General features: G+C 46.7%; 2 protein-coding genes across 2 annotated transcripts in view; one reads left to right on the top strand and one right to left on the bottom strand.

Moving 5' to 3' along the window:
- The window catches only part of fubp1 (far upstream element (FUSE) binding protein 1), a 69,587-nt gene extending 67,457 nt beyond the window's left edge, over positions 1–2,130 (bottom strand). The window contains exon 1 of the mRNA XM_085983466.1: positions 1,847–2,130. Within this exon, the coding sequence (XP_085839592.1) occupies positions 1,847–2,017 (171 nt within the window). The 5' untranslated portion in view covers positions 2,018–2,130. The remainder of the gene's footprint in view (positions 1–1,846) is intronic.
- An 18-nt stretch (positions 2,131–2,148) lies between these two features.
- Positions 2,149–20,690, top strand: dnajb4 (DnaJ heat shock protein family (Hsp40) member B4). Its single transcript, XM_085983486.1, has 3 exons — positions 2,149–2,627; positions 4,233–4,813; positions 17,798–20,690. The coding sequence occupies exons 1-3, from the start codon at positions 2,417–2,419 to the stop codon at positions 18,029–18,031; spliced, it is 1,026 nt and encodes a 341-aa protein (XP_085839612.1). The 5' UTR covers positions 2,149–2,416; the 3' UTR covers positions 18,032–20,690.
- Positions 20,691–27,419: the final 6,729 nt, after the last annotated feature.

The following is a 27,419-nucleotide window of genomic DNA, read 5'->3' as shown; positions in this document are numbered from 1 at the left end:
AACTCCCAGACCAGATCCACAGTGATTTCAGACCCACGACTCCCAGCACCTGTCACTGATACTCTGCCCCGGCCTGAGCTGTCTGTCTTTAATTCTGCCAGCGCATTTCACACTTCATCGAGAGCCATCCTTTGTCTCTTTACCTGTCCTATTACCATCTCGTCTCGCCTTGAATATCTCTTAATGTCTCTTCACCTCTCTCAGACCTTCCCTTTTGTTCTTTCATCCCCTCCCCCATTTCCCAGCCCCCAAACTTGTTTTTTAATCTGTTTCATTTCCTGCTTTTTTCTCAGTTCTGAAGAAGGGTTTCGACCTGAAACGTTAACTCTGTTTCTCTCTCCACAGATGTTGCCTGGCCTGCATTTTCTGTTGTTATTTCTGGGCTGATTAGAGTCGGCTTTATATAGCTTGGGGAAAAGAACTTTCGAGAAGTAACCAACCACCTCTGCGCGTTTCTTTCATGATTTAATCATAAACAAACATTTGACTACACTCAGCAGATCCTTAACAGGATTATCAGAACTCAGGAGTATAGTTGACTAAAGCTACTAACACACCTCCTACATATGTAAACACCATAAAACAGGGTGTTGTTAATAGGCCATGATATAAACAGAAAATGCTGGAAATACTCAGCAGGCTCAGGCAACATCTGCAGAGAGAGAAACACAGTTAACGTTTCCGGTTGACGACCTTTCATCAGTTAATAGGCCAGTTTGCATCAGCGCAGTTTCTACCTTACATCAATGCAAACTCTGTTGTGTAACTTAGATGTGAGGTGATCTTAATCAAATTTAGGCATGTCGTGTGGTGCCAGCCCCAGGTGACAGTCTCACTCTGCTCCAGCTTCACAGCCACTGTGTTTTAAGGAAGAAGAACAAAGCTGTCTGACATGAATCAGTCATTCATAAAAGAAAGACTTATGAAATAATACTGAGCGACCTACAGGTGGCGCTGTCCAGGGAGAGTATAAATACTCGGGCACAGGCCCAGCTTGCGCAGGACATTCTTAGCAGGAACTAGTGAAGGGCACAACTAGACCTCCATGTTGTAAAACAGTTGATTAAAGCTTTGTTTAACGCTTAGGCCAAGTGCCTAGTAGTTTTCTTATGTCATTGGATTTCTACATATAAATAAAATACTAGCAAAAATCCTGGAATCCCGCATAATAAGAACAAAAACTGTGACTTTTTACAGTCCCCATAGGCCCCAAACCACAGGTTGACATGTTGGATACCCGTTACAAACCCTGAAGAGACATGCCGACGGGTAATCATAACATCGGCTCCTCGAATGAAGGCTCTTATCAAAGTCACAATTGACATCCTATGTGACTGTGATAAAGTTAAACCATCCCACCTAACCTGCTCGACCAGTCTGCAAACTTTGACACGGTTGATCACACCATCCTCTCCACCATCGTCCAGCTGGGTGGGACTGCACTCGCCTGGTTCCATGCTTATCTATCTAATCGTAGCCAGAGAATAACCTGCAATGGCTTCTCTTCCCGCTACTGCACTGTTACCTCTGGTGACCCCCCAAGAATCGATCCTTGGCCGGCTCCTATTTCTCATCTACATGCTGCCCCTCGGCGACATCATCCGAAAACACAGCGTGAGTTTACACATGTAAGTTGATGACACCCAGCTCTACCTCATTACCACATCTCCCAACGACTCCACTGTCTCTAAATTGAAAGATTGCTTGTCCGACATCCAGTAGTGGATGAGCAGAAATTTCCTGTATATCTGGGTCGCTAACAAATCTGCCACAGTGTACATTAGTCACATGCTTGTGCCAGCGAGGGTCAGTAATATTCCTGTCCCGGTGAGAATCGCTCGCCTACCTGTTCCGGCGAGGGTCGCTCGCCTACCCGTCCCGGCGAGGGTCGCTCGCCTACCTGTTCCGGCGAGGGTCGCTCGCCTACCCGTCCCGGCGAGGGTCGCTCACCCCTACCCGTCCCGGCGAGGGTCGCTCGCCTACCTGTCCCTGTGTGGGCGCCGTTATGTTCTATCATAGTTATTACTCTAATTCTTTACATTTGCAAATTCTACATAATTTGACCATTTTAGCACTCGGGTCCGCTGAGGAGAAACGCAACTTGGAAAAAATGTTAAAAAGTTTGCGTCAATGGTGCCCGGGCTGGATGGGAAATGACGTTGTGGTGGATGTTCTGGAAGGAGCTGGGCTTTTCCCAGGAGCCAGGCGGAATGGGTTTTATATAAAGTGAACTGCAGACGGCGAGATTCAGAGGAGGAGCGAGCGAGCTGCCCTGGGTAGAGTGGCTGTTCCGTTGCTGTCAGGGGTTTTTTTTGCCATTAAAGCACTGGGGCGGATTCGGAGCCTTTCTCCCCAGTAGCTAGTTGGGGGTTTGGGGGAAATTCGTTGTATTTTTTTTGTACCGTGTCATCGCACGATGGGCAAGGATTATTACAACATTCTGGGGTTGCAGAAAGGAGCTTCCGAGGAAGAGATTAAGAAAGCTTATCGAAAACAAGCTCTGAAATGGCACCCGGACAAAAATAAATCCGCCAACGCCGAGGACAAGTTCAAGGAGGTGGCCGAAGCCTACGAGGTCCTGAGCGACCCCAGGAAGAGGGAGATCTACGATCAATTCGGGGAAGAAGGTGAGTGGAGATTGGGGGCAAAGCCATCCTTTTTTTAAAACAGTATAAAGCTGTGCAATCGAGTCTCTAAGAGCAAGGATTAGGCTGGTCCCAGACTGAGAGTGGAGAGGGGTGTGAAATTAATATGTAATTGCAGCAGTTGTTCCAGATTTCTGGTCTTGTTTTGGGGGGGCGGGGTCTGTAACGGGACCACAATCTGTCAATCCATTGGTTCAGGGCCGACGGTGACTGGAAGAAGTCGTGTTTAGTCCCTGGCCAGCCAAAGCATTTTGCCAATGTTTTTTTTGCGATGCTATTCTCCAAAGCTGTCTTCCCACCCCTTCAAAACCCAATCTCGGATCATTTGGTTGTTCCCACAGCCCTCAATCTCTGACCAATGTTAGAAAGTGACCGTGACCACGAACCCATTAAACACCGGGGCTGTGTGTGTGATGGTGTTTTTTTTGTGTGAACGAGTGCACTGCACTGTAAACAGATTTCTTCTTTAGACTAAACGCACATTCGACAGCTCCAGGTATTTCACGGAATATAGGAACAGGAGTGGGCCATTCGTCTCCTCCAGCCCGCTCTGCCATTCAATTAGATCCTCCTGACCTGAACCTCAACCCCATTTCATAGAATGGGAAAATTCGGTATCGTCCCGTTTGGGGCGCCATTATCGGCCGTGCGCAAAGTTTAGCGCCTGGTGTTAATTATCGCCTCCGACAGCAAACTTGGCTTTTATCGCCCCTGGAGGTGATTGGAGCGCTAAATCAGGTGCTTAACACCTGTCTTAAGGTGCAAAGGCCGAGGAGCGAGGCGCTACCTCAGCGCGCTGGCGAAGCAAGGAAGGGCAAATCCAAATAAACCTGCAAAGTGCTGCTCAGTACCCAAAACTCCTTCACACAGCGTTGAATCTCTCCAGAAGTCTCTCTCTCTCTCAGAATGCGTGGTGCAAAAATGTCACCGGCAAAAAAAGGCAGGAAGCAGTCGCCTTTAAATAGCGCTCCCCCAGTCCCTTTCTGACAGCAAAACGCTCCCCTCAACCTGTCGTTGCTAGCGGCAGGCGGTAAGGCAGGGGGCGCCACTCAATATCCGGTCCGGGGTGCTGCGCACTCGACTGACATCACGATCTGCCGGCGCAGGAGATTGTGGTGGTAGTGTTAATTTCACGAGCGGCACAAACATCGCCGCGCCCGGGCGCTAGTTGCTTTGCGCCCCACTTGGCGCCCTCTTAAGGCGCTAACGGGAGGCGCAAACAACTGAATTTCCCCCTCCCATAGAATAGTGCAGCACATTCGGCCCATCGAGTCTGCACTGACTCTTTCGAAGAGCAGTTAGTCCCACTCCACCCGCTCTTTCCCCATCTCTCTGCAATTTATTTCCCCTTCCAGTACTTGCCTGCCTTTGCCCCATATCCCATGATTTCCTTACCTAACAAAAGTCTTATTGATCACAGTTTTGAAAGTTCCAATTAATCCCCAGCATCCACTTTTTCTTTTGGGTGGGAGGTCAGCGAATTCTGTATTATAATTGTGTCAGCACCTGGCAGAACAAGGTCTTTGCAGACTGTCCAGACAAAGCCACAGACAAGATAGTAAGCGTTCTTTCTTTTCCATTGTACAGGACTGAAAGGAGGAGCCGGTGGTCCCGATGAGCAGGGAGGGACGTTCCACTACACTTTCCACGGAGACCCTCATGCCACCTTTGCAGCATTCTTCGATGGCGCCAGCCCTTTCGAGATGTTCTTCGGGAGGAGGATGGCAAACGGCCATCAGGATGAGGGCATGGACGTGGACTCCGACCCCTTCGCCCACTTCGGGGGCTTCAGTGTGAACGGCTTCCCCAGGGAAAGGCATGGAGGAGGGATGATGGGGCAGATGCGGCGCAGGCAAGACCCTCCCATCATCCACGAACTCCGAGTGTCCCTGGAGGAGATCTACAACGGCTCCACCAAGAGGATGAAGATCTCCAGGAAGCGGCTCAACCCCGATGGCAGGACCATCAGGACGGAGGACAAGATACTGATTATCGAGATTAAAAAGGGCTGGAAGGAAGGGACCAAGATCACATTCCCCAAGGAAGGGGACGAAACACCCAACACTATTCCAGCTGACGTGGTTTTTGTACTGAAGGACAAGCCGCATTCTCATTTCAAGAGGGATGGATCAAATATTGTCTATCATGCCCGGGTCAGCCTACGGGAGGTACGTTTACTAATAGAACTGTTCGATTTGTAAAGCGACTGTTTGTTTGTATTTGCTTTTTTTGTCTGTTGGATAAGCTACAGTTTAAAAGAAAGGATAACCTCCTCTAGCCCCATAACCCCTCCCCGCCAACCCCCAGAGATCTCTGTGCTCCTCTTGCGCATCCCTGATTTTTATCATCTTCAGCTGTCTAGGCCCTAAGCTCTGGATTTCCCTCTCTGCCTCTCTCTCCTTTTAAGACCCTACTTAAAACCTACCACTTTGGCCAAGCTTTTGGTCACCTGTCCTAATATCCTGTCATGTGGTCCAAATACCCTTTCATGTGGTTCGGTGTCGATTACTCTCCTGTGAAGCACCTTGGGACGTTTTACTCCGTTGAAGGCTCTATATACATGCAAGTTGTTAATGTTGTAAAGGCCAATTCCAAGGCCTTTTTGTGAAGCCAAGTTAATGGTGAAATTTGGCCAAGCCCAATGCCATCATGATTATCTACAAGATCCGCCCCCCTGCTCCCCACAACACACCACTAGCACAGATCAGGCAGCCTGTCCAAACTAAAATCCCAAAGTTAATATACAGTAACTCAAATTATAAGTGTCTAACAGGACTAGACAGACTAGATGCAGGAAGGATGTTCCCGATGGTCGGGGAGTCCAGAACCAGGGGTCACAGTCTAAAGATAAGGGGTAAGCCATTTAGGACAGAGATGAGGAGGAATTTCTTCACCCAGAGAGTGGTGAACCTGTGGAATTCTCTACCACAGAAGGCAGTTGAGGCCAATTCATTAAATATATTCAAGAAGGAGTTAGATATATTTCTTAAGGCTAAGGGGATCAATGGATATGGGGAGAAAGCAGGGACAGGGTACTGAATTTGGATGATCAGCCATGATCGCGTTGAATGGCGGAGCAGGCTCGAGGGGCCGAATGGCCTACTCCTGCTCCTATCTTCTATGTTTCTATGTCACATTAATCTCCAGTTTAGTTAGTCAGAGCTCTGTGTGAACAAAGCACTCAGTGGAGTTCAGTGTTGCAAATACAGTCGGTTTTTCGGAAGCTATAAATAATGCTCGCTGATTTTATTTTTAGAAACATTTTTTTTTATTATTATTGCACAGCAGTAGCTATAACCCTACTCAACAGCAGACCTGACTTTATAACTGGGCTCCTCTGACAGCTCATGTACCCAAGTGTGTAAATGAGTCATACAGACCAGAATATCCTGAGGTTGATTCCTGAATTGTGCTGAGTTAGCTGGGGTAGTAGCCGTGGCATTATGATATCTTGGGGTTAGGAAGGGAGACGAGCAGTTATTTTCCAACATTGTGCTCTGTTAACAACTTTTGCCTGCCCGGGTTGTATATTGGAAATTTGGAGGCATGTGATTTTTTCCAATTGGAAATTTACTGTTTATTATAAGAGATCTGGGGAGGAGGGCTATTTCATGATTAATGTAACAAAGCATGTCCTGGAATGAACCTGCTTGATGGGCTGAATTAACTTTCTCCTACAAGCTTTCTCATGCTGTTAACATGCAAGGGGGAATTTTGGCCGAGCTACAGATTAAGAGGTCAGCATCAGACTGTATTCACCTGGATAGCAATAGTACAACATTAACAATCACAGATACAAGCTTTTGACGGCCAAATGCCTGAGGGAACACAAAAGAAAGAACTTGCATTTTTATAGCACTTTTCAGGATGCCCAAAGCACTTTCCAGCCAATGAAGTACTTTTGTAGTGTAGTCACTGTTATAATGTAGGAACAGTGGCAGCCAATTTGCGCACAGTAAGGTCCCACAGACAGCAATGAGAAAATGGACCAATTTCCATACCTCTGGAGCCTCCTGTCAACAAGGGCAGACGTCGACGACGAAGTCCAACACCGCCTTCAGTGTGCCAGTGCAGCCTTTGGTCGCCTGAGGAAGAGTGTGTTTGAAGACCAGGACCTCAAGCCCGGCACTAAGCTCATGGTCTACAGAGCAGCAGTGATACCCGCCCTGCTGTATGCCTCAGAGACATAGACCATGTACAGCAGGCACCTCAAAGCACTGGAGAGGTACCACCAACGCTGCCTCCGCAAGATCCTGCAAATCCATTGGCAGGATAGGCGCACCAACGTCAGTGTTCTTGCTCAGGCCAACATCCCCAGCATCAGCTCCAATGGACAGGTCACATTGTCCGCATGCCCGATACGAGATTCCCAAAACAAGCACTCTACTCGGAGCTCCGGCACAGCAAGAGTGCCCCAGGTGGGCAGAGGAAATGCTTCAAGGACACCCTCAAAGTCTCCTTGAAAAAGTGTAACATCCCCACCGACACCTGGGAATCCCTGGCCCAAGACCGCACAAAGTGGAGGAGAAGCATCCAGGAAGGCGCCGAACACCTCGAGTCTCTTCGCCGGGAGCAAGCGGAAGCCAAGCGCAAGGAGCGCACGTCAACCCAAGCACCCCACCCACCCGCCCCTTCAACCACCGTCTGCCCCACCTGTGACAGAGACTGTAGGTCCCGCACTGGACTCATCAGCCACCTGTGAACTCATTTTTAATGTGGAAGCAAGTCATCCTCAGTTCCGAGGGACTGCCTAAGAATGACCAGATAATCTGTTTTTAATGATGTTGGTTGGGGGATAAATATTGGCCAGGGAGATTGCAGGGTGTTGTTCTGAGGCTTGACAAGGGCTAAGCTGAGGAGGAGTCACTCCTTTAGCATGCCGGGTGCAGCGAACTTGTAAATGAAGAACGGGTTTACAATTTTACTGCAACTGGTGCACGGAAAAATGTTTCCTTCAGAAGAGGGCAGAGGAAATTTGGATGTAGGACAGAAGGTCATGTAGGTTACAGTATAAAAATTCAGGGGAGCTTGATAACTCAATCAAAGAGCATTCAGAGCTGGCGAGTGGGCATCCCATCTGCGAGGAGATCAATGTCTGAGGATAATGGGCACATGGGACCATTGGCTTTATAAATAGATGCATAGAGTACAAAAGCAAGGATGTTCTGCTAAACCTTTTATAAATCACTGGTTGAGCCTCAGCTGGAATATTATGTCCGATTCTGGGCATCACACTTTTTTAGGAAGGATGTTAAGACCTTGGAGAGGGTGTTGAGGAGATTTGCCAGAATGATACCAGGGATGAGGGACTTCAGTTATGTGGAGAGACTATAGAAGCTGGGATTGCTCTCCTTAGAGCAGAGAAGGTTAAGGGGAGATTTGATAGAGGTGCTCAAAATTATGAGGGGTTTTTGTTGAAACGGATTCTTTTGCCCTCAATCTGGTTCAGTACAAACACTGAGTCGAATACTGGTTGAGTTCAACAGTTGTTTTATTCTGTTGTCCCGGGAGACTTACTCTGATACAGCACAGTTCTGACTCCAGCAGAGTCTCGACAGGTTCCACCAGAGCAAGTAATCTTTCATACAGAGTACCACATTATTATACTTGCTTTTGAGAAGACATTAACACATCTTACAGTCTGCACCAATCCTGAGCTGGGCACGTACACATTTTAAAGTGATTTCCTGGCCTGGCAGTTTGAAATAAAGAAGTCACAGTTCACTGAATGGTTTATAATATAGAAAATATGCAGGTAATGGTTTCACGATCACCTAATCATTATGGTAATGCATGGTAATGTGTTTTCGGATCGCCTATTGTCAGTATACCCTTTGCACTCCACCCTACATTGTTCCACCAGCAAGGTGTGACATCGTGGGTGCCAGCCATATTAGCATTTTACTTCCTGCTGCCTTCAGTTTCTTGAATTAACATGATCATCTCTCACAATATGCAAGTGACTCAGCGATGTCGACATTGCACCACCATTTTAGGCTAACAGGGTCCTCCATTTTAGATTGGCAGGGTCCTTGGCCATGCGGAGCGAGTTGTTACCATTTTTTTGCATTCTATATCCTCATTTAAGTAGATAAGTGATTTTAAAGAAAGAGAAAAGGAATACTTGAAAGAAAGTAAAAAGAGAGAGTCGGGGACTCTAGAGCTATAGCAACTTGTACTCGGGGAGTGCAAGATAAGGGTCGTACGATTAGAATAATTAGGCTAAGAATACCTGTACCAGGTGGTGACAGAGGCTAAGTTTACGATTTGAATAATTAGGCTAAGAATACCTGTACCAGGCGGTGACAGAGGCTAAAATTACTATTTGACTATAGACGACTCACTGTGTTTTTGTTAAGTCTAAGTGTTGTACTGTGTTTTTGTTAAGTCTAAGTATTGTAAGTATTGTAGTGTTGCGTTTCATTTTGTGTGCCGGTATCCGTGAAATATATGAGACACGTGTAAAACGTAACTCGAATCCTGAAAAGGAACCCTTAGTGTAAAAGAACCATGGGTAATTACCTAGACACAACGAGTGACGAGGGCAGTGCCCTACAAACATTATGTGACAAATACCCGGACAAAGCCAAACAATTGAGACAACTCTCAGGGGGTTTAAATAAAAAGTTAGGCAGCGAACAATGGCCTCTAGGGGGTCCCAAAAGCTTAGAAACGGTTAAACAAACTCAAGAAGTGATTTGGAAAAAGAACATGGGAAGCAAGACTAAAAAACTAATTGGACTCTGGCGACAGTACTGCCAAGAAATTAAAGACAGTTCCCTATTAGCCAGCTGGCAAGAGAATGCTGTTAAGTTAGGAATAAAGTTAACCGAAGGAGGAAATCCTAAACCCATTGAAATACTTAAGAAAGAATGTTCACATGAGAAAAGGTCAAAATCTGAAATGGCGCCAGATAAAAAGGATAAAAATGAACTACGTAGTTCAATGGTTGGCCTTAGGTTGACCGAGGGAGACGGAACAGATGAGGACTTAAACAATTGGACAATTAGAACTCCTACCGCGCCACCTCCTCAGCCACCCCAATATAATAACATTTATCCCGACCAACCTATTGCAAATCAGACTGGCTTGATCCCTATTACGTCCGTTACCAGTCCACCGACACCCTCCCTTACTGTCCCAAGTCACTCCCCAATCACGCCGACTTCTGATGTTTATGTAGACCCTGTTGCTTGTCGAACCCGATTGAAAGATCCAACAAATCCCAAGAAAGACGTGAAACCGGGGAATACCCCTAGTCTGAATTGGCAGAAGAAGAAACGTAGACCCAATTAGTACAACATAAACCAGCAAAAGCAGATGACACTGACTCATGTAGTGACCTTACTGATTCTGAAGACAACCTTTCACCCTTAAACAGTTCCGACTCAGAACCCGAAATTAGCCTTACTAAACCAAAACGAATGCCCAGAAAACTGCCGGTAAGAACAATGCCAAACCCGAATGCAGCGGCTGCCGCAGCCAACCCCACCATAGATGTATTTTTCCCTTGGAAACCTAATGAGATAATGGCTATCCTAACCGGTATGCCAGACAGGAAAAAGGCGCCGGCTAGGTTTGTGGACTTTCTTCAAACCACGATACAGGTGTACAATGCAGACTCCCGAGATCTATGGGCTTTGATTCAACAAGTTTTAACTCCTTCCGAACACACTAGATTCTTGGAACATCTGACTCACCCCAATCATGCCGCTTTAGAGACCGCCCACGTCCTCACAGCCGACAGGGAGCGACACATGCTTGCAGCACTCAATGCTACACTCCAAAAACCTATCAATATATCTAATGTCCTAGATACTAAGCCAAAGAAAGATGAGGGACCTGAGGAATTTTTGGAGAGATTCTGTGAGGTTTATCAGGGACAGTCAGGGGACACCAATTATCAAGGAGGAGCCAATTCACCCCAATTCTGCGCCATTCTGATGAACTGTCTTCCGGCTGCTGTGGCGACAGCCATTAAAACCAATAATATGAACTGGGCAGAAAACAGCCCGACTCAAATGACTAGAGCTGCGAAATATTACTGGAAAGAAAGTAAGAGTGCAGAAAGTCAACCCCACGTTAAGGTCAAGGCGGAATATGTAATGAAGCGAGAGGACGTGCCCATACAGCCAAAAGTAGGGCCAGACCTAACCGGATATCAAATGGAACCCCAGTATTGTGTTCCAGGATGGGTAGACTCCCAAAACTATGGGTATTACAATCACCCAACTGGACCCGACGCTGCTGCTTCTGGCCGGCCATATGCGCCCCCACAACAAAATTATGGGGGAGGAGGAAGGGGCAGAGGACAAGGACAAGGTCTATGCTTCAATTGTGGTCAGCCTGGCCACTGGAGTAAGGAGTGTCCGGCCAGACAACAAGGAAGGGGAGGTCAGACCCGAGGAAATAGAGGCGGTTGGCAAGGAGGTCGAGGAAGGGGAACATACACTGATTTCTCCCAAACCAATCTGTTTCCACATGTTACAACATGTTACAACCAGATCGAGAACCCCTATTAATGCTTCAGATTCGAGATCAATGGTATCCCTTTTTGGTCGATACAGGGGCCGCTATGTCATCTGTTCAATCAGACCTTAATCTCCCCAAATCGAAAGAAACTCAAAGCTTATCCGGCTTTCAAGGACAAGTATCTCAGTATGCGATGACGGAAGCAGTCGGAGTAACATACAAAAAGGAATCCGTGATTATGTATACAGATGGCAGTTCTTCAATTGATGAGAAGGGAAAACGAATTTCTGGTTATGCACTGTGAATCAGGAAGGTGTCACCTTAGAATCAGCAGCCTTTGAATCCCTTTTTTCTGAGAACTGTTTGCACTCATACGAGCTTGTACTTTGGGAGAAGGATTACGAATTAATGTACATACAGACTCTAGATATGCCTTTGGAGTAGTTCACGACTTTGGGCAATTGTGGAAAAATAGAGGATTTCTAACCTCTTTGGGCAGTCCGATCTCACACCGTCAGTTAGTTTCAGACCTCTTGCAAGCCCTTTTACTCCCCAAACAGATAGCTGTGATTAAATGCTCTGCCCATACCACTGGCCAAAACCCAGTAGATATAGGAAACCGCCGCGCTGATGAGGCAGCCAAAATTGCTTCTAGGAGTCACCAAATGATTGTGCCCGAATTATGAGGCAGACTAAAAATTCCAAAAAGAATCAGTCTACCTTGGAAAAACTAATGCCAACCATCCAAGAGGTGATTAAGTTGCAGGAGGACGCTCCTGATAGTGATAAGCATTTGTGGAGAGAATTGGGATGTGTATATAACCCTTTATCAAAACTCTGGACTACTCCCGCGGAACAGACTTGCATGTCTGATGAGTTAGCTCTATGGGTTATTGAATGTGGATACTTTGCAACTCATTGTGGTGCCAGGGCAGTGGGTGATTTGCTATCAGTACAGTATATAGTAGATTTTACGAACAATCATTAATTTTATTTTAATTGATCAGCCATTGATAGGAGACTACAGAACTCGTGCTCGGCCTTGATAAAGGTGACTGCAGTTTTACGAGGTCTGGTGTTGTGTTTGGATTGTTTTGGCCTGCCGAAATCCTACTTTTATTATACTTATACGATTTTAATTTTTAATTTTTAAAATTTTAGTTTTAAGTTTTTAACTTTTGATCTTGTGTAAGCACTTTGTTTTCCAGATTAATAGTTAATAAGTAGCATTGATTGATCACCAAGAATCAAGATGAGGACTTTATTACTGCTTCTGAGCGTTATCCTGCTCGCGGGCGGGGCGTTCAATCGACTGAAGAAATGTGCCGAAGAGATCTTCTCCAGTGCAAAGACAAGAATCTTAAAGCTTTCGGATCCTGGAACGTGACTAAATGGGACTTCTGTAATGGACTATTAAAAAAGGAAATCATCAGAAGAAGAAGAAATTGAATTACTAAATATAGAGGGTGAAGCGAGTGAGATGGTAAAGGAGCAAGTTGAGAAAGAATTAATGGAGGAGTATAATAGACTCAATAAGATAGAGATGGACCAGTAGGATGAAGCCCAGAATCACTGGGTACCTTAGATGGTTATCATGGAATGATAAAAGGGGGGAATGAGGATATAGAATGCAAAAAAATGGTAACAACTCGCTCCGCATGGCCAAGGACCCTGCCAATCTAAAATGGAGGACCCTGTTAGCCTAAAATGGTGGTGCAATGTCGACATCGCTGAGTCACTTGCATATTGTGAGAGATGATCATGTTAATTCAAGAAACTGAAGGCAGCAGGAAGTAAAATGCTAATATGGCTGGCACCCACGATGTCACACCTTGCTGGTGGAACAATGTAGGGTGGAGTGCAAAGGGTATACTGACAATAGGCGATCCGAAAACACATTACCATAATGATTAGGTGATCGTGAAACCATTACCTGCATATTTTCTATATTATAAACCATTCAGTGAACTGTGACTTCTTTATTTCAAACTGCCAGGCCAGGAAATCACTTTAAAATGTGTACGTGCCCAGCTCAGGATTGGTGCAGACTGTAAGATGTGTTAATGTCTTCTCAAAAGCAAGTATAATAATGTGGTACTCTGTATGAAAGATTACTTGCTCTGGTGGAACCTGTCGAGACTCTGCTGGAGTCAGAACTGTGCTGTATCAGAGTAAGTCTCCCGGGACAACAGAATAAAACAACTGTTGAACTCAACCAGTATTCGACTCAGTGTTTGTACTGAACCAGATTGAGGGCAAAAGAATCCGTTTCAACATTTTGATAAAATAAGTAGGGAGATGCTGTTTCCACTGGCAGGAGGGTCGGTAATCAGAGGACATGGATTTAAGGCAATTAGCAAAAGAACCAGAGGGGAGATGAGAATTTTCTTTTTACACAATGAGTTGTTATTATCTGGAATGCACTGCCTGAAAGGGTGGTGGAAGCTGATTCAATAGTAACTTTTCAAAAGGGAATTGGATAAATACTTGGAAAGGGAAAAAATTGCAGGAATGTGGGGAAAGAGCAGGAGAGTGGGAATAATTGGACAGCTCTTTCAAAGAGCGGGCACAGGCATGATGGACCAAATGGCCTCCTTCTGTGCTGTATCATTCTGTGATCTGATTGTTTGGAGGTGTTTCTTTAAAGTGCAGACTGCAGTTTAAATCCAATTTTAGGAATGGGCAATAAATGTTGGCCTTGCCAACAATGCCCACATCCTGTGAATGAATTTTTTTTTTAAATGCATCATTTTCTTTTGATGTGATACGAATAGAATTGCCCAATCCCACTCGCACCACTTGCTAATCGAGCAAAGCGACGCTCTGTATTTACAGTATCAAAATTCAGGGGAGCCTGATAACTCGATCAAAGAGCATGCAGAGCTGGCGAGTGGGCGTCCCATCTGTGAGGAGACCAATGTCTCCGGATAATGGGCACATATGGGACCATTGGCTTTATAAATGGATGCGTAGAGTACAAAAGGAAGGACGCTCTGGTGGGAACGCGTGTGCCAAGGCTCTGCTCACAGGCCTCTGACTGCTAGTGAAATGTTCATTACCAAGGAGCTGACTATCCTGTTAGCTCTTAAAGTTTAATTGCTAAATTTAAACTCCGCTGAAGTTCAATTACTAATGCTAATCCTTGCATCCTGCATGAAATGGTTTCAAAATTCAGTTTTGCAGTTTAAGTTCCAGCAGTGTGAATCCAAAGCGGTGTGAGACCACCTTGTCCAGGGGTCTTTACGCCAAACTATGGAAAATGCTGAAACCACGCCAGTTCCTTAAGTTACATTGTGGTTCTCTGCTTTCCCCCCAGCCCCTCAAAAACCTAATGAGCAAACCTAAGCTATAGAAGACAAATGTCCCAGGATCAACTCCCAGCCTCACTGAACCGGTTGCTCTTGGATGAGTGCCAGTTGGGGGCCATATTGGCCTCAGCACCCCTAGGCTCCGGTAGGAAAATTACCTGCTCCTGATAATTATCCAGTGCCCCCACACCCCCAACCATACCCAACTTGTGTGTACATGTGCAACTAGGGTGAGACAGGATCAGGCTTAACAGTGATGCCCTAGGTGGTAGAATAGCCAGTTGATAATTCTTTTGTCTCGGCACACCCATTGACAATGGGCACCAGAGGGGACTGAACTGAGACTGCCAAACTCAATTCACACGATCCTTCCATCCAGCAGCAAGCAGAGGAGATTTTCATCCCCTGAGATTTGGGCTGAGAAATAAACACTTTGACCCTTTTGACATCACCCTTGCACCCAGTCGGGCGCTGGAGATAGAGCACGCGGTGTCCGCCGGCACGCTCGAGGCCTTCCGTGACCGGTGGGTACCGCAGGGACTGGAGTGCATCATCGTCCCGGCCAACCGAATTTCAATTTAAATTGTTGAGTTTCATTTAATGTTTTTTGAGTTACAGTTTATTTGGTTTACTGTGCATCAAAAAGAGTCGGGCTCCTGATTGTCAAATATCCACTGTCCCTGCCCAAGGACACCAAGCTCTATGGAAAATCTCTGTGCCACGAAACCAATATTCATGCACGGTACCAAATGCAGTGTGACAAAGTAATTGCAGGAACACTGCACTGTATATATTAATAATCAATTAAATTGATGTATTTGAGGTGGCAACAAACTGTCCTAATGACACTGGAATTCCATCCCCAAAACTCTCTGCCTCTCTCTCCTTTTTAAGATGTTCCTTAAAACCTACCTCTTTGGCCAAACATCTGGTCACTTGTCCCAATAGCCCCGTCTTTGGCTCGGTGTTAGATTTTGACTGATTACCCTCCTGTGAAGCCCTGTGGGATATTTTATTATGTTAAAGGTGCTATGTAAATGCAAGTTGTTGTTGTTGTTAACTGGAGGGCACATTTCCGCTGCAGTGGCCCAGTTTATATGGCATGGCTCCTGTCTGGCTGGAACGCTACCCTTCCTGCCCAGGAAGGAGCGTTTGTGTGTGTATGTGCTTGGGTACATGTGTGCATACAGTTCTCTCCCAACAACTAGAAGTTCATGTTTTGAGAGGGGAGAGTCCCTGCTCCCGAACCATTTAAATTAACATCTGATTGTTTCAAAAATTGCCTGCCCCTCCTAATGTTTCCTGCTTTGGTTCAGTGCCAATTTGTGTCTGACTATGCTCCTTTAAGCACCTTGGGAAGCTTTTCTATGTTAAAGGTGCTACAGGAAACTTTCGATTAACCGGCCACTAAATAACCGGAAATGTCGGTTAACTGGCAAAATTCAGGAGTCGGTTCAGATAACTTTTTTTTTACTTTTAGTTTTTTTTACTCATTTCTGGTTGTGCAAGCGTTGCTAAGCTACAGAGACGCTTGCAAGCTGTGCTGATTGTTTTGAAGCTAAGCAACAGGGTTTGTTGCTTTAGACGGAGCGCTGAGCTCCGCATCTTTTAACTAAAGCGCTCGATTCTCCGGCATTGTTGATAGACCGGCACCAGCTCGGTCCCGTCCGTGCCGGATACCAGAAAGTTTCCTGTATATTAATGCAAGTTGTTGTTGTTGTTCAACAACTATGTTTTAACAGCTGCCTGGGAACTGATTGCAAACATGTTGGTATGCTGCAGTATTGAACCATCCACAGATTTACACTGAAACTAACTGGGTTTGTCAGAATAATTGAAGTGTCTGCTTCACTTATAAAACCGTCACTCCCTTTTATTGCTACTTCTCTCACTGGCAGTACTCGCACCTCCAGAAGGCTGTGGGTTCAAGCCCCAATCCAGAGATTTCAGCACCTAATCCAGGCTGACACTTCAGTGCAGCACTGAAGGAGTGCTGCACTGTTGGAGGTGCCGTCTTTTGGATGAGACTTTAAACTCTGGTCCTGTCTGTTCAAGTGTTCATGACAATATTCAAAGAAGAGCAGTGAGTTTTCCCAACACCTAGGCCAACATTTATCGCTCGACACCAATAAAACAGATTTTCCGGTTATTCATCTTGTTGCTGTTTCTGGGATCTTGTGCACAAATTTGCTGCCACATATCCCTATAATAGCAGTGACTCTTACTTCAAAAGCACTTGATGGGCTGTGAAGCAATTTTGGACATCCTGAGGATCTGAAAGGTGCTTAACTACAAATTTGTTTGTTCTCCATATGTATTGGCTTGAACATAAGAACAACGTTTGGAGAAAAGGGGGAATGTCTGGATTGGGGGGATGGGGAGAGGGAAATTGCCCAAGAAATTGCAGGGTGGGGTGGGGGAAGAATAGACCAGGATTTGGAGAAAGGGAGACTGCCTTGGGTGGGGAGGTGGGGGGTGGCGGTGGGGAGAGACAAATCGGCCAGGATTTGGAGAATTGGGGGGAGGAGAATAAGGCAGGGTTGGGGGTAATAGGCCAAGGTTTGGAGAATTTGAGGGGGGGGCGGGGGTGCGAAATAAGGCAGGATTGGGGTCGAGGGGGTAATAGGCCAAGGTTTGGAAAACGGAATGAGGCAGGGGGTAATAGGCCAAGGTTTGGAGAAAAGGGGGATTTTCAGGGTCGTGGGGGTGGGGAGAGGGGGAATTGGCCAGGATTTGGAGAATTTGCGGGGGGTGGGAGGGGAGGGGGAAATAAGGCAGGGTTGGGGGCATGGGGGAATTGGCCAAGGTTTGGAGAAAGGGGATTATGAAAGGGTTGGGGGGCAGGGGAAGTGGCGGGGGGAATAGGTCAAGGTTTCTGCTTCCAATCATGATTCTGCTGGAAAATACACGTGACCCTCAGGCAGACTGGGCTCCACGGTCATGCCCTCCACAGCCAAATAGCCTTTTGTGTCTGGATTTAACAGGAAGAGTGGGCACTTGGCTGAGGTCTGGCGCGAATCTGTTCCTCCAGCGGAGGGTTGAGGAAGACAGAAGTCCAAAGATGTGCGGGTTAGGTTGATTGGCCATGATAAAAATTGGCCCTTAGTGTTAGGGGGGATTAAATACATGGGGTTACGGGGATAGGGCTTGGGTGGGATGGCTGTCGGTGTAGGGACCGGGTGCTAGGGTTTGGATGATCAGCCATGATCTCGTTGAATGGCGGAGCAGGCTCGAAGGGCCGAATGGCCTACTCCTGTTCCTATCTTCTATGTTTCTAAAATGAGCAAAATAAATGAATTGACCCAACAAACAGAATAGAAGAGTGCCGTCAATATTCTTTCTAACGGATTATTTTTTCCCCCTTCATTGCAGGCTTTATGTGGTTGTGCGATTCATGTGCCGGCCATGGACGGCAGATCAGTCCCGTTAACAACTCAGGAAGTGATCAAACCAGGGGCGAGAAAGAGAATAAGCGGCAAAGGGTTGCCATTCCCGAAAAACCCGGAGCACCGAGGCGACCTAATCGTGGAATTTGAAGTCTGTTTTCCGGACTTTATATCCACATCGTCCAAAGAAGTGCTGAAGCGACATTTACCCGTGTCGTAAATGTGAGGACTGGCTTTTTTCACCAGAAGTGTCGCACTGCTGTACATAGTGAAGTGACTGCTATGAAGTATTGTGCTTGGGCCATGTGCGTGTTCTGGGATGAAGTATCGATGCATGTTTCGGGAGGTCTCGCAAACAGCAATAACCTTTTTGACGTGGTTCTAAAAGCAGAGGCCAGAGCTTTTTACTGTAATCTGTTCGGTGCAGCCGTTGAATTTTTGTACCTTTTTTTTTTAAAAAGAAAAATTATTTAGCGAATTGTTTTTGTAAATATAAAATACTGCCCGACAAAAGCCAGTACGTGTTAAAGGTTGTCGTAGGGAAATTCGGGCTGAAAGGCCGACCAAATGTTACACTCGAGGACTAGTTCTAAAGTAGGAATTTGCTGGGTTCAGATTGCACTATGCGATATCCACAACAGATGCATTTGGAGGCCGTTACTTTATCCACCGCACAAAGTGTATTTTGTCCAGATTAACACTTTCATTAAGGAATATCACACAAACGTTTTAGCAGATTCAATACTGTGCAATTTGAGTCTCTGGGCTGGATTTTCATTGAGGAGACGGGTAGGAGGCGGGACTACAACTTTCGGGGTTGCAGTCCCGCCTCCATCGAGTTCCAGCCAACCCACGTGATTTTGACTTGATTGACCTTGTTGAGCCCACCCAGCGGGCTCAGCAGGCCAATTAGGGGCCACCCGGCAACAGGTGATGTCACAGATTGATATTTCATTTGTCAAGAGCTTTTGACAGATGAAATATCAGCGTTTCACAGCTGTTTTGAAGCTGTCAAACACTGACAATCTGTACTCCAAGTTAATTCCTTCCTCTCAGGATGATTTCGAGATCTCTCCGGAACAGAAAGCTGAATGCTGCAATTTTTGACAGATCGCGACCATTCTGCTTTCTGTGCCGGTGAGATGAGGGACTCCCGAGACCTGAAGGAAGGAAGGCTGTAAAGGTAAGTAAAACTTCTTTAAACACTTTACACACACCAAACACACTTACCTCTGCACTCATGCACCCAACACTCACCTGAACACCGACATCTTGACCCCTCCAAGCCCTTTTAGCCCGATGGCCCACCTCGCTAACCTGGCGTGATTTGGAGCCGTCGGGATTCCCACATTTCACCAATGAAAATAGGGATTAGGCTAAAAACTGCCTGTTAACAGGCAGTTAATTGGCACGAATCCACTTCCCGCCTCGGGGAGGTGGGTCCCAGTGCGGGGCGGGTACCCGCCTCCTTTGAAACTGGCTGGGGGGCGGGATGGGTTGTGCCCCCCGATTTTCGGGATTTTAACCCCCCCTCCCCACGTCTCCAAGTCCCAATGAAAATCCTGCCCTCTGTGTCTGTGCGCTGTCAATCGGTTTGTTCTTCGTTTGAAATCAGTCGCTCGGATTTTTCAACGAAGCAGATGGGTGGGCGTGTAACATTTTTGTGCTGCGTCCACTTCAACTTTGGGGAAAAAAAACACCCAGGCCGAGAAATTCGGGCGATGGTGCGAAACGGGCGGTATCGGATCGGCTGCCCGTTGGCCGCAGCGCTGGATAGTCAGTTCCATTGCAGTCAAAGGAACCGAAGATCAGGCGCTGAGTGTAACAGGCGGCTGATCCGATCCGATACTGCCCATCTTCCGCTGCCACCTAGGTCGCTGTGTTACAATCGCAGGTTTTCTTTTTTCTCCTTCCGAATTTGGGTGGCGGCGGGAGAGTACTTTTGAGCTACACAAGACGAGGGTGAAGTACTGTTCTACCAATTACAGATCTGAAACATAGAAGATAGGAGCAGGAGTAGGCCATTCGGCCCCTCGAGCCTGTTCCGCCATTTAACGAGATCATGGCTGATCATCCAAATTCAGTACCCTGTCCCTGCCTTCTCTCCATATCCCTTGATCCCTTTAGCCTTAAGAAATATATCCAACTCCTTCTTGAATATCTTTAATGAATTGGCCTCTACTGCCTTCTTTGGCCGAGAATTCCACAGGTTCACCACTCTCTGGGTGAAGAAATTCCTCCTCATCTCTGTCCTAAATGGCTTACCCCTTATCCTTAGACTGTGACCCCTGGTTCTGGACTCCCCGACCATCGGGAACATCCTTCCTGCATCTAGTCTGTCTAGTCCTGTTAGAATTTTATAAGTTTCAATGAGATCCCCTCTCATTCTTCTAAACTCCAGCGAGTACAAGCCCAATCCACCCAATCTCTCCTCATACATCATTCCTGCCATCCCCGGTATCAGTCTGGTGAATCTTCGCTGCACTCCCTCCATGGCAAGAACATCCTTCCTCAGATAAGGCGACCAAAACTGCACACAATACTCAAGGTGTGGTCTGACCAAGGCCCTGTACAACTGCAGCAAGACATCCTTGTTCAAGAGAGAAAGGAGCCATTTGAGGTGATCTAATTGAGGGCATCGTGCAAGAAGTGTACTGACGCAACAGCAGGGTATTGGCTTATGTGCAATTTTATCTGTAACTTCTCAATAACAGCAACTGAAGCAGATCCAACAACACTGACAGTAATTACTAAAATCCCAAATTAAAGCAGAAGAGATGCAAAACTTTTTTTGCTCATTGTATTATATAATGTACTGTTTGAAAAGTAATGCTTTCCTTTTTATTTTATTAAAATGATAAATACATTGCAAAAGTGGATACATACAGTGTCTTGTGTTCTGTACTGTCCATGGCTTTATAATGTACTCTGTTCTTCCTACCATTGTTACTGTAATGCTCAGTGGCGTTAGGGGTTGCTTTTTATTTATGATTTAGATGTTCTATCTATTCCTCATCAATAAGATACTTGCACGTTGAGAACAACGTTCATACTTTAGTAAATATACAGTACATGCAGTAGTACAGCAACAACTTGCACAGTGTCAGCTGTGGCTCAGTGGGTCGCACTCTCGAGGTGGGAGGGGTTAGGAGTGAGCCAGGTGTTACTGGTTGCCTGATTGCAGCAGGGAGTTGGAGGGAGTTTTGTAAAAAGTTGGTGGTGGGTTTTGTTTTCAGGTTTTAGGGCCTTTTTGGCCCACAAAAACAGCCAGATGGCTGCTGAGGGGTCCGGAGGGCCGGGCCCCTCAGAGGACAATGTTCCTGAGAGGAATTTAATTAGGGAAGAAACTGTAGTCGGAAAGGAGAAAAAAAAGGCCCAAAGATTTGGGCCGGGACCCCAGGAGGTTTGGTAAAGAAAAAATGGTGGTGGTGCAGTGTGAGGATAAGAAGATTCGAGCTTGGGATATTATCGAGGCGGTTCATGAGGACTGTGGCGAGGGAAGCTGCTTTGCCTGCCGAGCAAGGCTGAATGTGGGATTCGAAGTGACGGTCTGTGGCCGTGAGGAGGTGGAAAGACTGTTACTCAGTCTGAAATTTGGTGAGAAATTCTTGGAGGTGACTCTGCTATATTCAGAGGAGGTGGTTTCATTTTTAAACTTGCCAGTTTACATTGAGGACGAAGTGCTAAGCAAGAAGTTGGAGTCGTGGGACATTAAAATCTGTTCTGCAATAAAGAGGAGGTGCTATCCGGGAACACTGGTAGCAAACGGAACCCGGTATGTAAAGGTGCAGTTCCCAGAGGGGGTGAGGTCATTGCCGTACAGTATGAAGTTCGAGACACTGGAAGGAGTGCAGTACTTTCGTGTGCTGCATGATAACCAAGTAAAGGTGTGCTGTTATTGTCTTGGACATGACCATCTCATAAGAAACTGTCCAGACCTGTATTGTTACAATTGCGGTGAGTCGGGACACATTGCTCGGAGCTGCAAGGCGGAGAGCTATGGGGTGTGTCGCAAAGGCCCCAACTGCTGTGAGTGTGTGGCAGAAGGGAGCGATATGAGTGATGAGATGGGAGAAGGAGCAGGAGATGAGAGTGGAACGGCCAGAGGAGCGGTGCAGTCAGAGGACACAGCCGGTAAAATGAAGGAGAAAGCAGCACAGGAATAGACAGAGGATGGCAGAGCTGGAGAACGGGATGGAGATGGCGGAAAACACGCTGAGTGCTGTGGAGGGGAACAAAGGCAGCAGCGGGCAGCGAGGGTTGAGTGCAGACTCGAGCCTTAGTGCAGTTCGGCTCCCCCTGGGGAGTCTGGTGTCTGCGGGGGGAGAGGTGGCGGGAGCGGGGTGTGTGGTGGATGTGGGTGCTCCAGGGAGAGGTGGGGAGTCGGATATCTTGGTGAGCGGGAGGGGGCAGGATGGGGAGAGGGTGCAAGAGGCAGGAACCTTAAAGGAACAGCAGGATGGGATCGGCGACATAGAGACATCAGAAGGGAACAATTTAGGTGCGCCATTGTCCCATGGAGTGAGGGAACAGGGTGCAAGGGTCAGAGGTGGAGATGTGGTCGAAGGGAGCGGCACAGTGGGAGAAACTGCGATAGCAGGAAGACTTTCTATGGGAGATGAAGTATCTGACGGGGAGCAGGATTATGTATCTGACGGGGAGCAGGCACAGGGGGTTGCAGAAGAGCTTGAGTGTGAGGAATTAGAGGGGACAGAGACATGGAAGTCGGGGGTGGGGTGGCATCATGTGGAAAGGGAAAGGTTAGTGAGGGGCAGAAGGAGGGAGAAAGGACAGCTCCTGGGCCCAAACTTAATGCAAGGAAGAGGCTGAAACAGCAGGGAGGGGTCAAACAGGAGGTGAAAAAGAGCCGGAGGCTGCAGGAAAAAGCAACAGCTGCCCAAAAAGTTGAGAAGGAGCATGAGAGAAGGGAAGAGCCAGAGATTAAATGATGGGGAGATTATCAGGCATACTTCCGTTCTTTGGAGCCATGATTACATTGGTCTCGATTAATGTGAACAGACTGAGGGGTGAGAAGAAATTGCAGCAGTTGTTGCAGGGTTTTAAAGGTTCGGACTTGTGTTTGCAAGAAACCTTTTGGGATGAGGATATTCTAGAAAGAGTTCAGAAGATTTGGAAGGGAGAGGTGTTTGCAGTTGTGTAAACAATAACAGTAGAGGGGTGGCTGTTTTGGTGAGTCCGTCCATAAAAGAGAACGTTGCCTTGGTGGACAAGGACACTGAGGGGAGATTTTTACGGCTAAGGGTAAAAATAGAGGGAATTAATTGCGATCTCTTTAATATCTATGCACCGAACGACCATTGCAAGCGTCGCGAGTTTTTTCGGGGGTTATTCACTGAAGCGGCAGAGGCGGAAAATCCTTGTATAGTGGGGGATTTTAATGTATTTTTTATCTCGGATGGACATTTCAGTCCAGATGACCTTTAAGGATGATAACTCCAGAGGGATGATTGTAAAAATGATGGCAAATTTAAATTTGAGAGAATTATGGAGGGACTGGAACCCCATAAAAAGGGAGTTCTCCAGAGCAGGTTGGGTGGGTGATGTTTTAAAACAGAGCCAAATAGATTTTGTGTTAATGCGGGAAGGGTTAAATTCAGAGGTGATGGAGATTTATTGTAAAAAAGTATTTTTTAGTGACCACTCGGCTTTGGTTCTTAGAATTAGGAACAGCAGAGTTAAGACCGATTCAGGGGTGTGGATTTTAAACAATCAATACCTGAAAGAAATTGCTTATAAAGAAGGGATTATAAATGTAATAAAGAATGCTCGGAAGGAACCTTTGTTCTTGAAAGAAAGAAGAGTTTGGTGGGACAATTTCAAATATGAGGTAAAAGCTTTTTCAGTACGTTATGGGAAAAAGAGGGCAGCAGCTAACCGGCGTCGAGAAGAGAATATAAACAAAAGGTTTACGGATGTCTGTAAAGCAGTTGACGGAGGGGATAAGGGAGCTGAGACTAAGTTCTGGGTGCTAAAGGAAGAGTGGGAATTATTGCAAACTGAAAAATGCAAGGGGGCCATTCTCCGTGCAAAGGTTAGAGATGCATTGGAGGGCGAACGATGCACTAGATATTTTCTAGAGCAAGAGAAGCTGCGACAGAGATTATCGTTAATTGAAGAGTTGAAGGTTGGGGAGAAGATCATTCATGAAAGTGGGGAGATTTTAGAGGTGGCTAGCAGCTTTTATCAAGAGTTATATACAAAAGAAGACATTTCCAAATTGGCGATGGAGAAGGTTACTGCTTTTATTGAAGAGGGTTTAAAGGAGGATGAGAGGAGCAAAGAAGTAGGATTAGTGGAAATAAAAGTAGCAATAAGTGGAATGAAGGCGGGGGGGGGGGTGGGGGGAAAGCCCAGGGTCCGATGGACTAAGTGCAGAATTTTATAAAGAATTTTTCGAGAATTTAAGTCCATTGCTCTTAGAAGTTTTTAAGGAAATTAACATTGAGGGAAGCCTGGCCCCATCTATGAGGAGAGGTATCATAAGCTTAGCTTATAAAAATAAAGGGGATAGACGGGATCTGAAGAATTGGAGGCCCATCACATTATTAAATGTGGATTATAAGATCTTGGCGAGGGTTATGGCAAATCGTTTGAAGGAGGTGTTACCGGAGATAGTTTGGCCCTCTCAGTCCTATGGAGTCATAGGCCGGGACATCGCAGACTCTGTGGTCTCAATCTGAGATGCGATAGAGCTCATGGAAGAGAGTGGGAGGGAGGCTTATGTATTAAAGATAGATCAAGAGAAAGCCTTTGATAGGGTCTCTCATGAGTTTTTATTGAAGGTTTTGGAAGCATTTGGTTTCAAGGAAAATTTCATTCAGTAGATAAGGATTTTTTATTCAAACATATTTAGCTGCGTTAAATGTAATGGTTTTTTATCCAAGTATTTTCCGATACAGAGATCAGTGAGACAGGGTTGTCCCCTGTCCCCATTGTTGTACACATTGGTAGCAGAACCATTAAGTTACATGATGCGAAAGAAACAATGTGTAGTTGGGATTGTGGTCCCCAGTTCTGGGCTGGTGTCGGTGATACGCCAATATGTGTCAGGGCGAGGCTGGTTCTGGACCCAAGTGCATACAGACGAGGCGAGAAGCAGGTATGCAGTCTTAAATAAAAGTACTTTACTAGAATCACACAGGTAAACAGTTACAAACAAAGGAGCTCAAGACAAGCTACCACTAGGCAAACGGCTTGTCAAGACTGAGCACAGAGGGAAGAAACCACAGAACTTAAATACAAGCAAAAACAGGTGAAACCAATAAAACTGATAAAAGGCAGTTAAGTAAACTCGTAACAATTTAGCAAAAAGAAACAAACAAGTGAAGGTGCCATCTAGGGGTTACTGAGGGAACTAACTGGCACCCTCACAGGACCCCCTCCCCTAGGAACGGCTCCTGACGTTCCTCCTGGACGATCAGGGTGGTGACGGCGAAAATCCCTGATGAGTTCAGGATCCAAAATGTCCTGGGCCGGAACCCAGGAACGCTCTTCAGGACCATAACCCACCCAGTCGACCAGGTATTGAATGCTCCTCCTAACCCGGCGACTATCAAGGAGGCGACGGACAGTGTCGGCTTGCTGACCGTCAATCATGCGGGGCGGGGGGGGGAGGTCTGGAAGCAGGAACCAAGGCACTGGTAAGTACTGGCTTGAGGTGAGAGACGTGGAACGTGGGATGTATCTTCCTCGACCGAGGAAGGAGGAGCCGGTAGGCCACAGGGTTTACTTTTTCCAAAATCCTAAAAGGTCCGATGAACCGGGGAGCCAACTTGCGGGACTCCACGTGGAGCGGAAGATTCCGGGTAGACAGCCAGACCTTCTGTCCGGTCCGGAACCGAGAAGCTGAGCGGCGGTGTCGGTCAGCCTGCACTTTCTGCTGAGAAGAAGCGAGCTGCAAGGCGGATCGGACCCTCCTCCAGGTACGGCGGCAGCGTTGGACGAACCCCTGGGCAGCCGGGACTCCTACCTCCCTCTCCTGTTCAGGGAAGAGTGGCGGTTGGAAGCCATATTGACATTCGAAAGGTGAGAGGCCAGTGGAGGAGCTCTGAAGGGTATTGTGCGCGTACTCTGCCCAGACCAGATACTTGCTCCAGGTGGAAGGATTGGAGGACACAAAGCTTCTTAGCACCCTCTCCAGATCTTGGTTGGTTCTCTCAGTCTGGCCGTTAGGCTGTGGGTGGAACCCAGAGGAGAGACTGATGGAAGTGCCCAGGAGGGAACAAAAAGCCTTCCAGAACCTGGATGAGAACTGGGGACCACGGTCAGAGACGACATCCAGGGCCAAGCCATGGAGGCGGAAGACATGCTGGACAACCAGCTGGGCAGTCTCTCTGGCAGAGGGAAGCTTGACAAGAGGGATGAAGTGAGCAGCCTTGTGTTGGATCCGTGGTTCAGTGGATATGCTGTTATTAATTAATCACATGGATGCTGTACATTAACAATAAACAGGTCTTTACTGGAGGAGGGTAGTCTCAAGACTGGGGGTACAGAGGCATGCGCAAAGCTTATATACAGGTGTGGTCACTGCCGGTACTACAGTATACAGGAGCTGTAAAAGTAGTTCTGACTTAAAGGCACAGACACTACAATTCCTCCCCTTTTAGATTAGTAGTACCCCTAATATTCAAATAACAATTAACATTTCAACATGTACATTAAACAACAAAAGTCCATTTATAGATTCAGTCTTTGAGGCGGCTTCCTGACCCTTTCGGGATAGCGCCTTTCCGGAGGTTCTTGTTCTTGGTGCAGAGGCGATTCTGACCCCTTTTCATCGGGTAGTTCATCGGGTTCCACTGCTACTGGGTCTGAGGTAGATGCTACCTGTATGTCGGGTTCATCCCCAGGTACTCGAGACATGGGGTTGACGCGTTCCTGTGACGCTAAGATCTGATTGATGTGGCGTCTCACAATGTTCTCCCCGACATCCACTGTGTACATTAATGGCTTTCAAGGGTATGTGTGAAAATAGCCGCTTGTAGTCTCTTTGATTTATGACTGTTAGAGCTGACCCTGTGTCCAATTCCATTTCCACTTGGACTCCGTCTATCTTGAGTGTAACCCAGATAGTCTGGTGATCCTCCATTTCGGTTACATTATGTAGTTTCAGACAACCCAGCTCCTTGCTTCCGGAGTCTGTGTCACTTTTCTGTTCGTCTGAACCACTGTCCATCACCTGGTGTACCTTTTTGTACTTCTCCTGTGGAGATTTCTTACTGTTGGTTTTCTTCCCAGACCTGCAGACTCTTGCTATGTATCCTGCTTTCCCACACTGTCTGCACACTTGGTCCTTGAACCAACAATCTTTCTGGTCATGTGTTGTTCTGCCGCAGTGATAGCACTTCCCTGTTCCATAGGTCATTTCGTTGGTGCCATATTCTTGCGGTCTCCATTGTATCTCTGCAGCGCCCCTTGCGGCTGCTTCATGTGATACTGCCATACTGAAAGCTTTGTCCAGCGTAAGGTTCTTTTCTGATAGAAGCCGTTTCTGGGTTCCTTCACTTTGTAGCCCACACACAAACTTGTCCCTTAACGTATCTGCTAGTCCCGCTCCAAACTGGCAGTGTTTCGATAGCTTGCGCAGT

This window comes from Somniosus microcephalus, chromosome 3 (genome assembly GCF_052327205.1).
Source record: "Somniosus microcephalus isolate GS21.2 chromosome 3, FLI_Smic_1.0, whole genome shotgun sequence".
NCBI classification, from domain to species: Eukaryota; Metazoa; Chordata; class Chondrichthyes; order Squaliformes; family Somniosidae; genus Somniosus; species Somniosus microcephalus.
The sequence above is the reverse complement of the archived record's forward strand: the minus strand, read 5'-3'. Positions and strand labels throughout refer to the sequence as shown.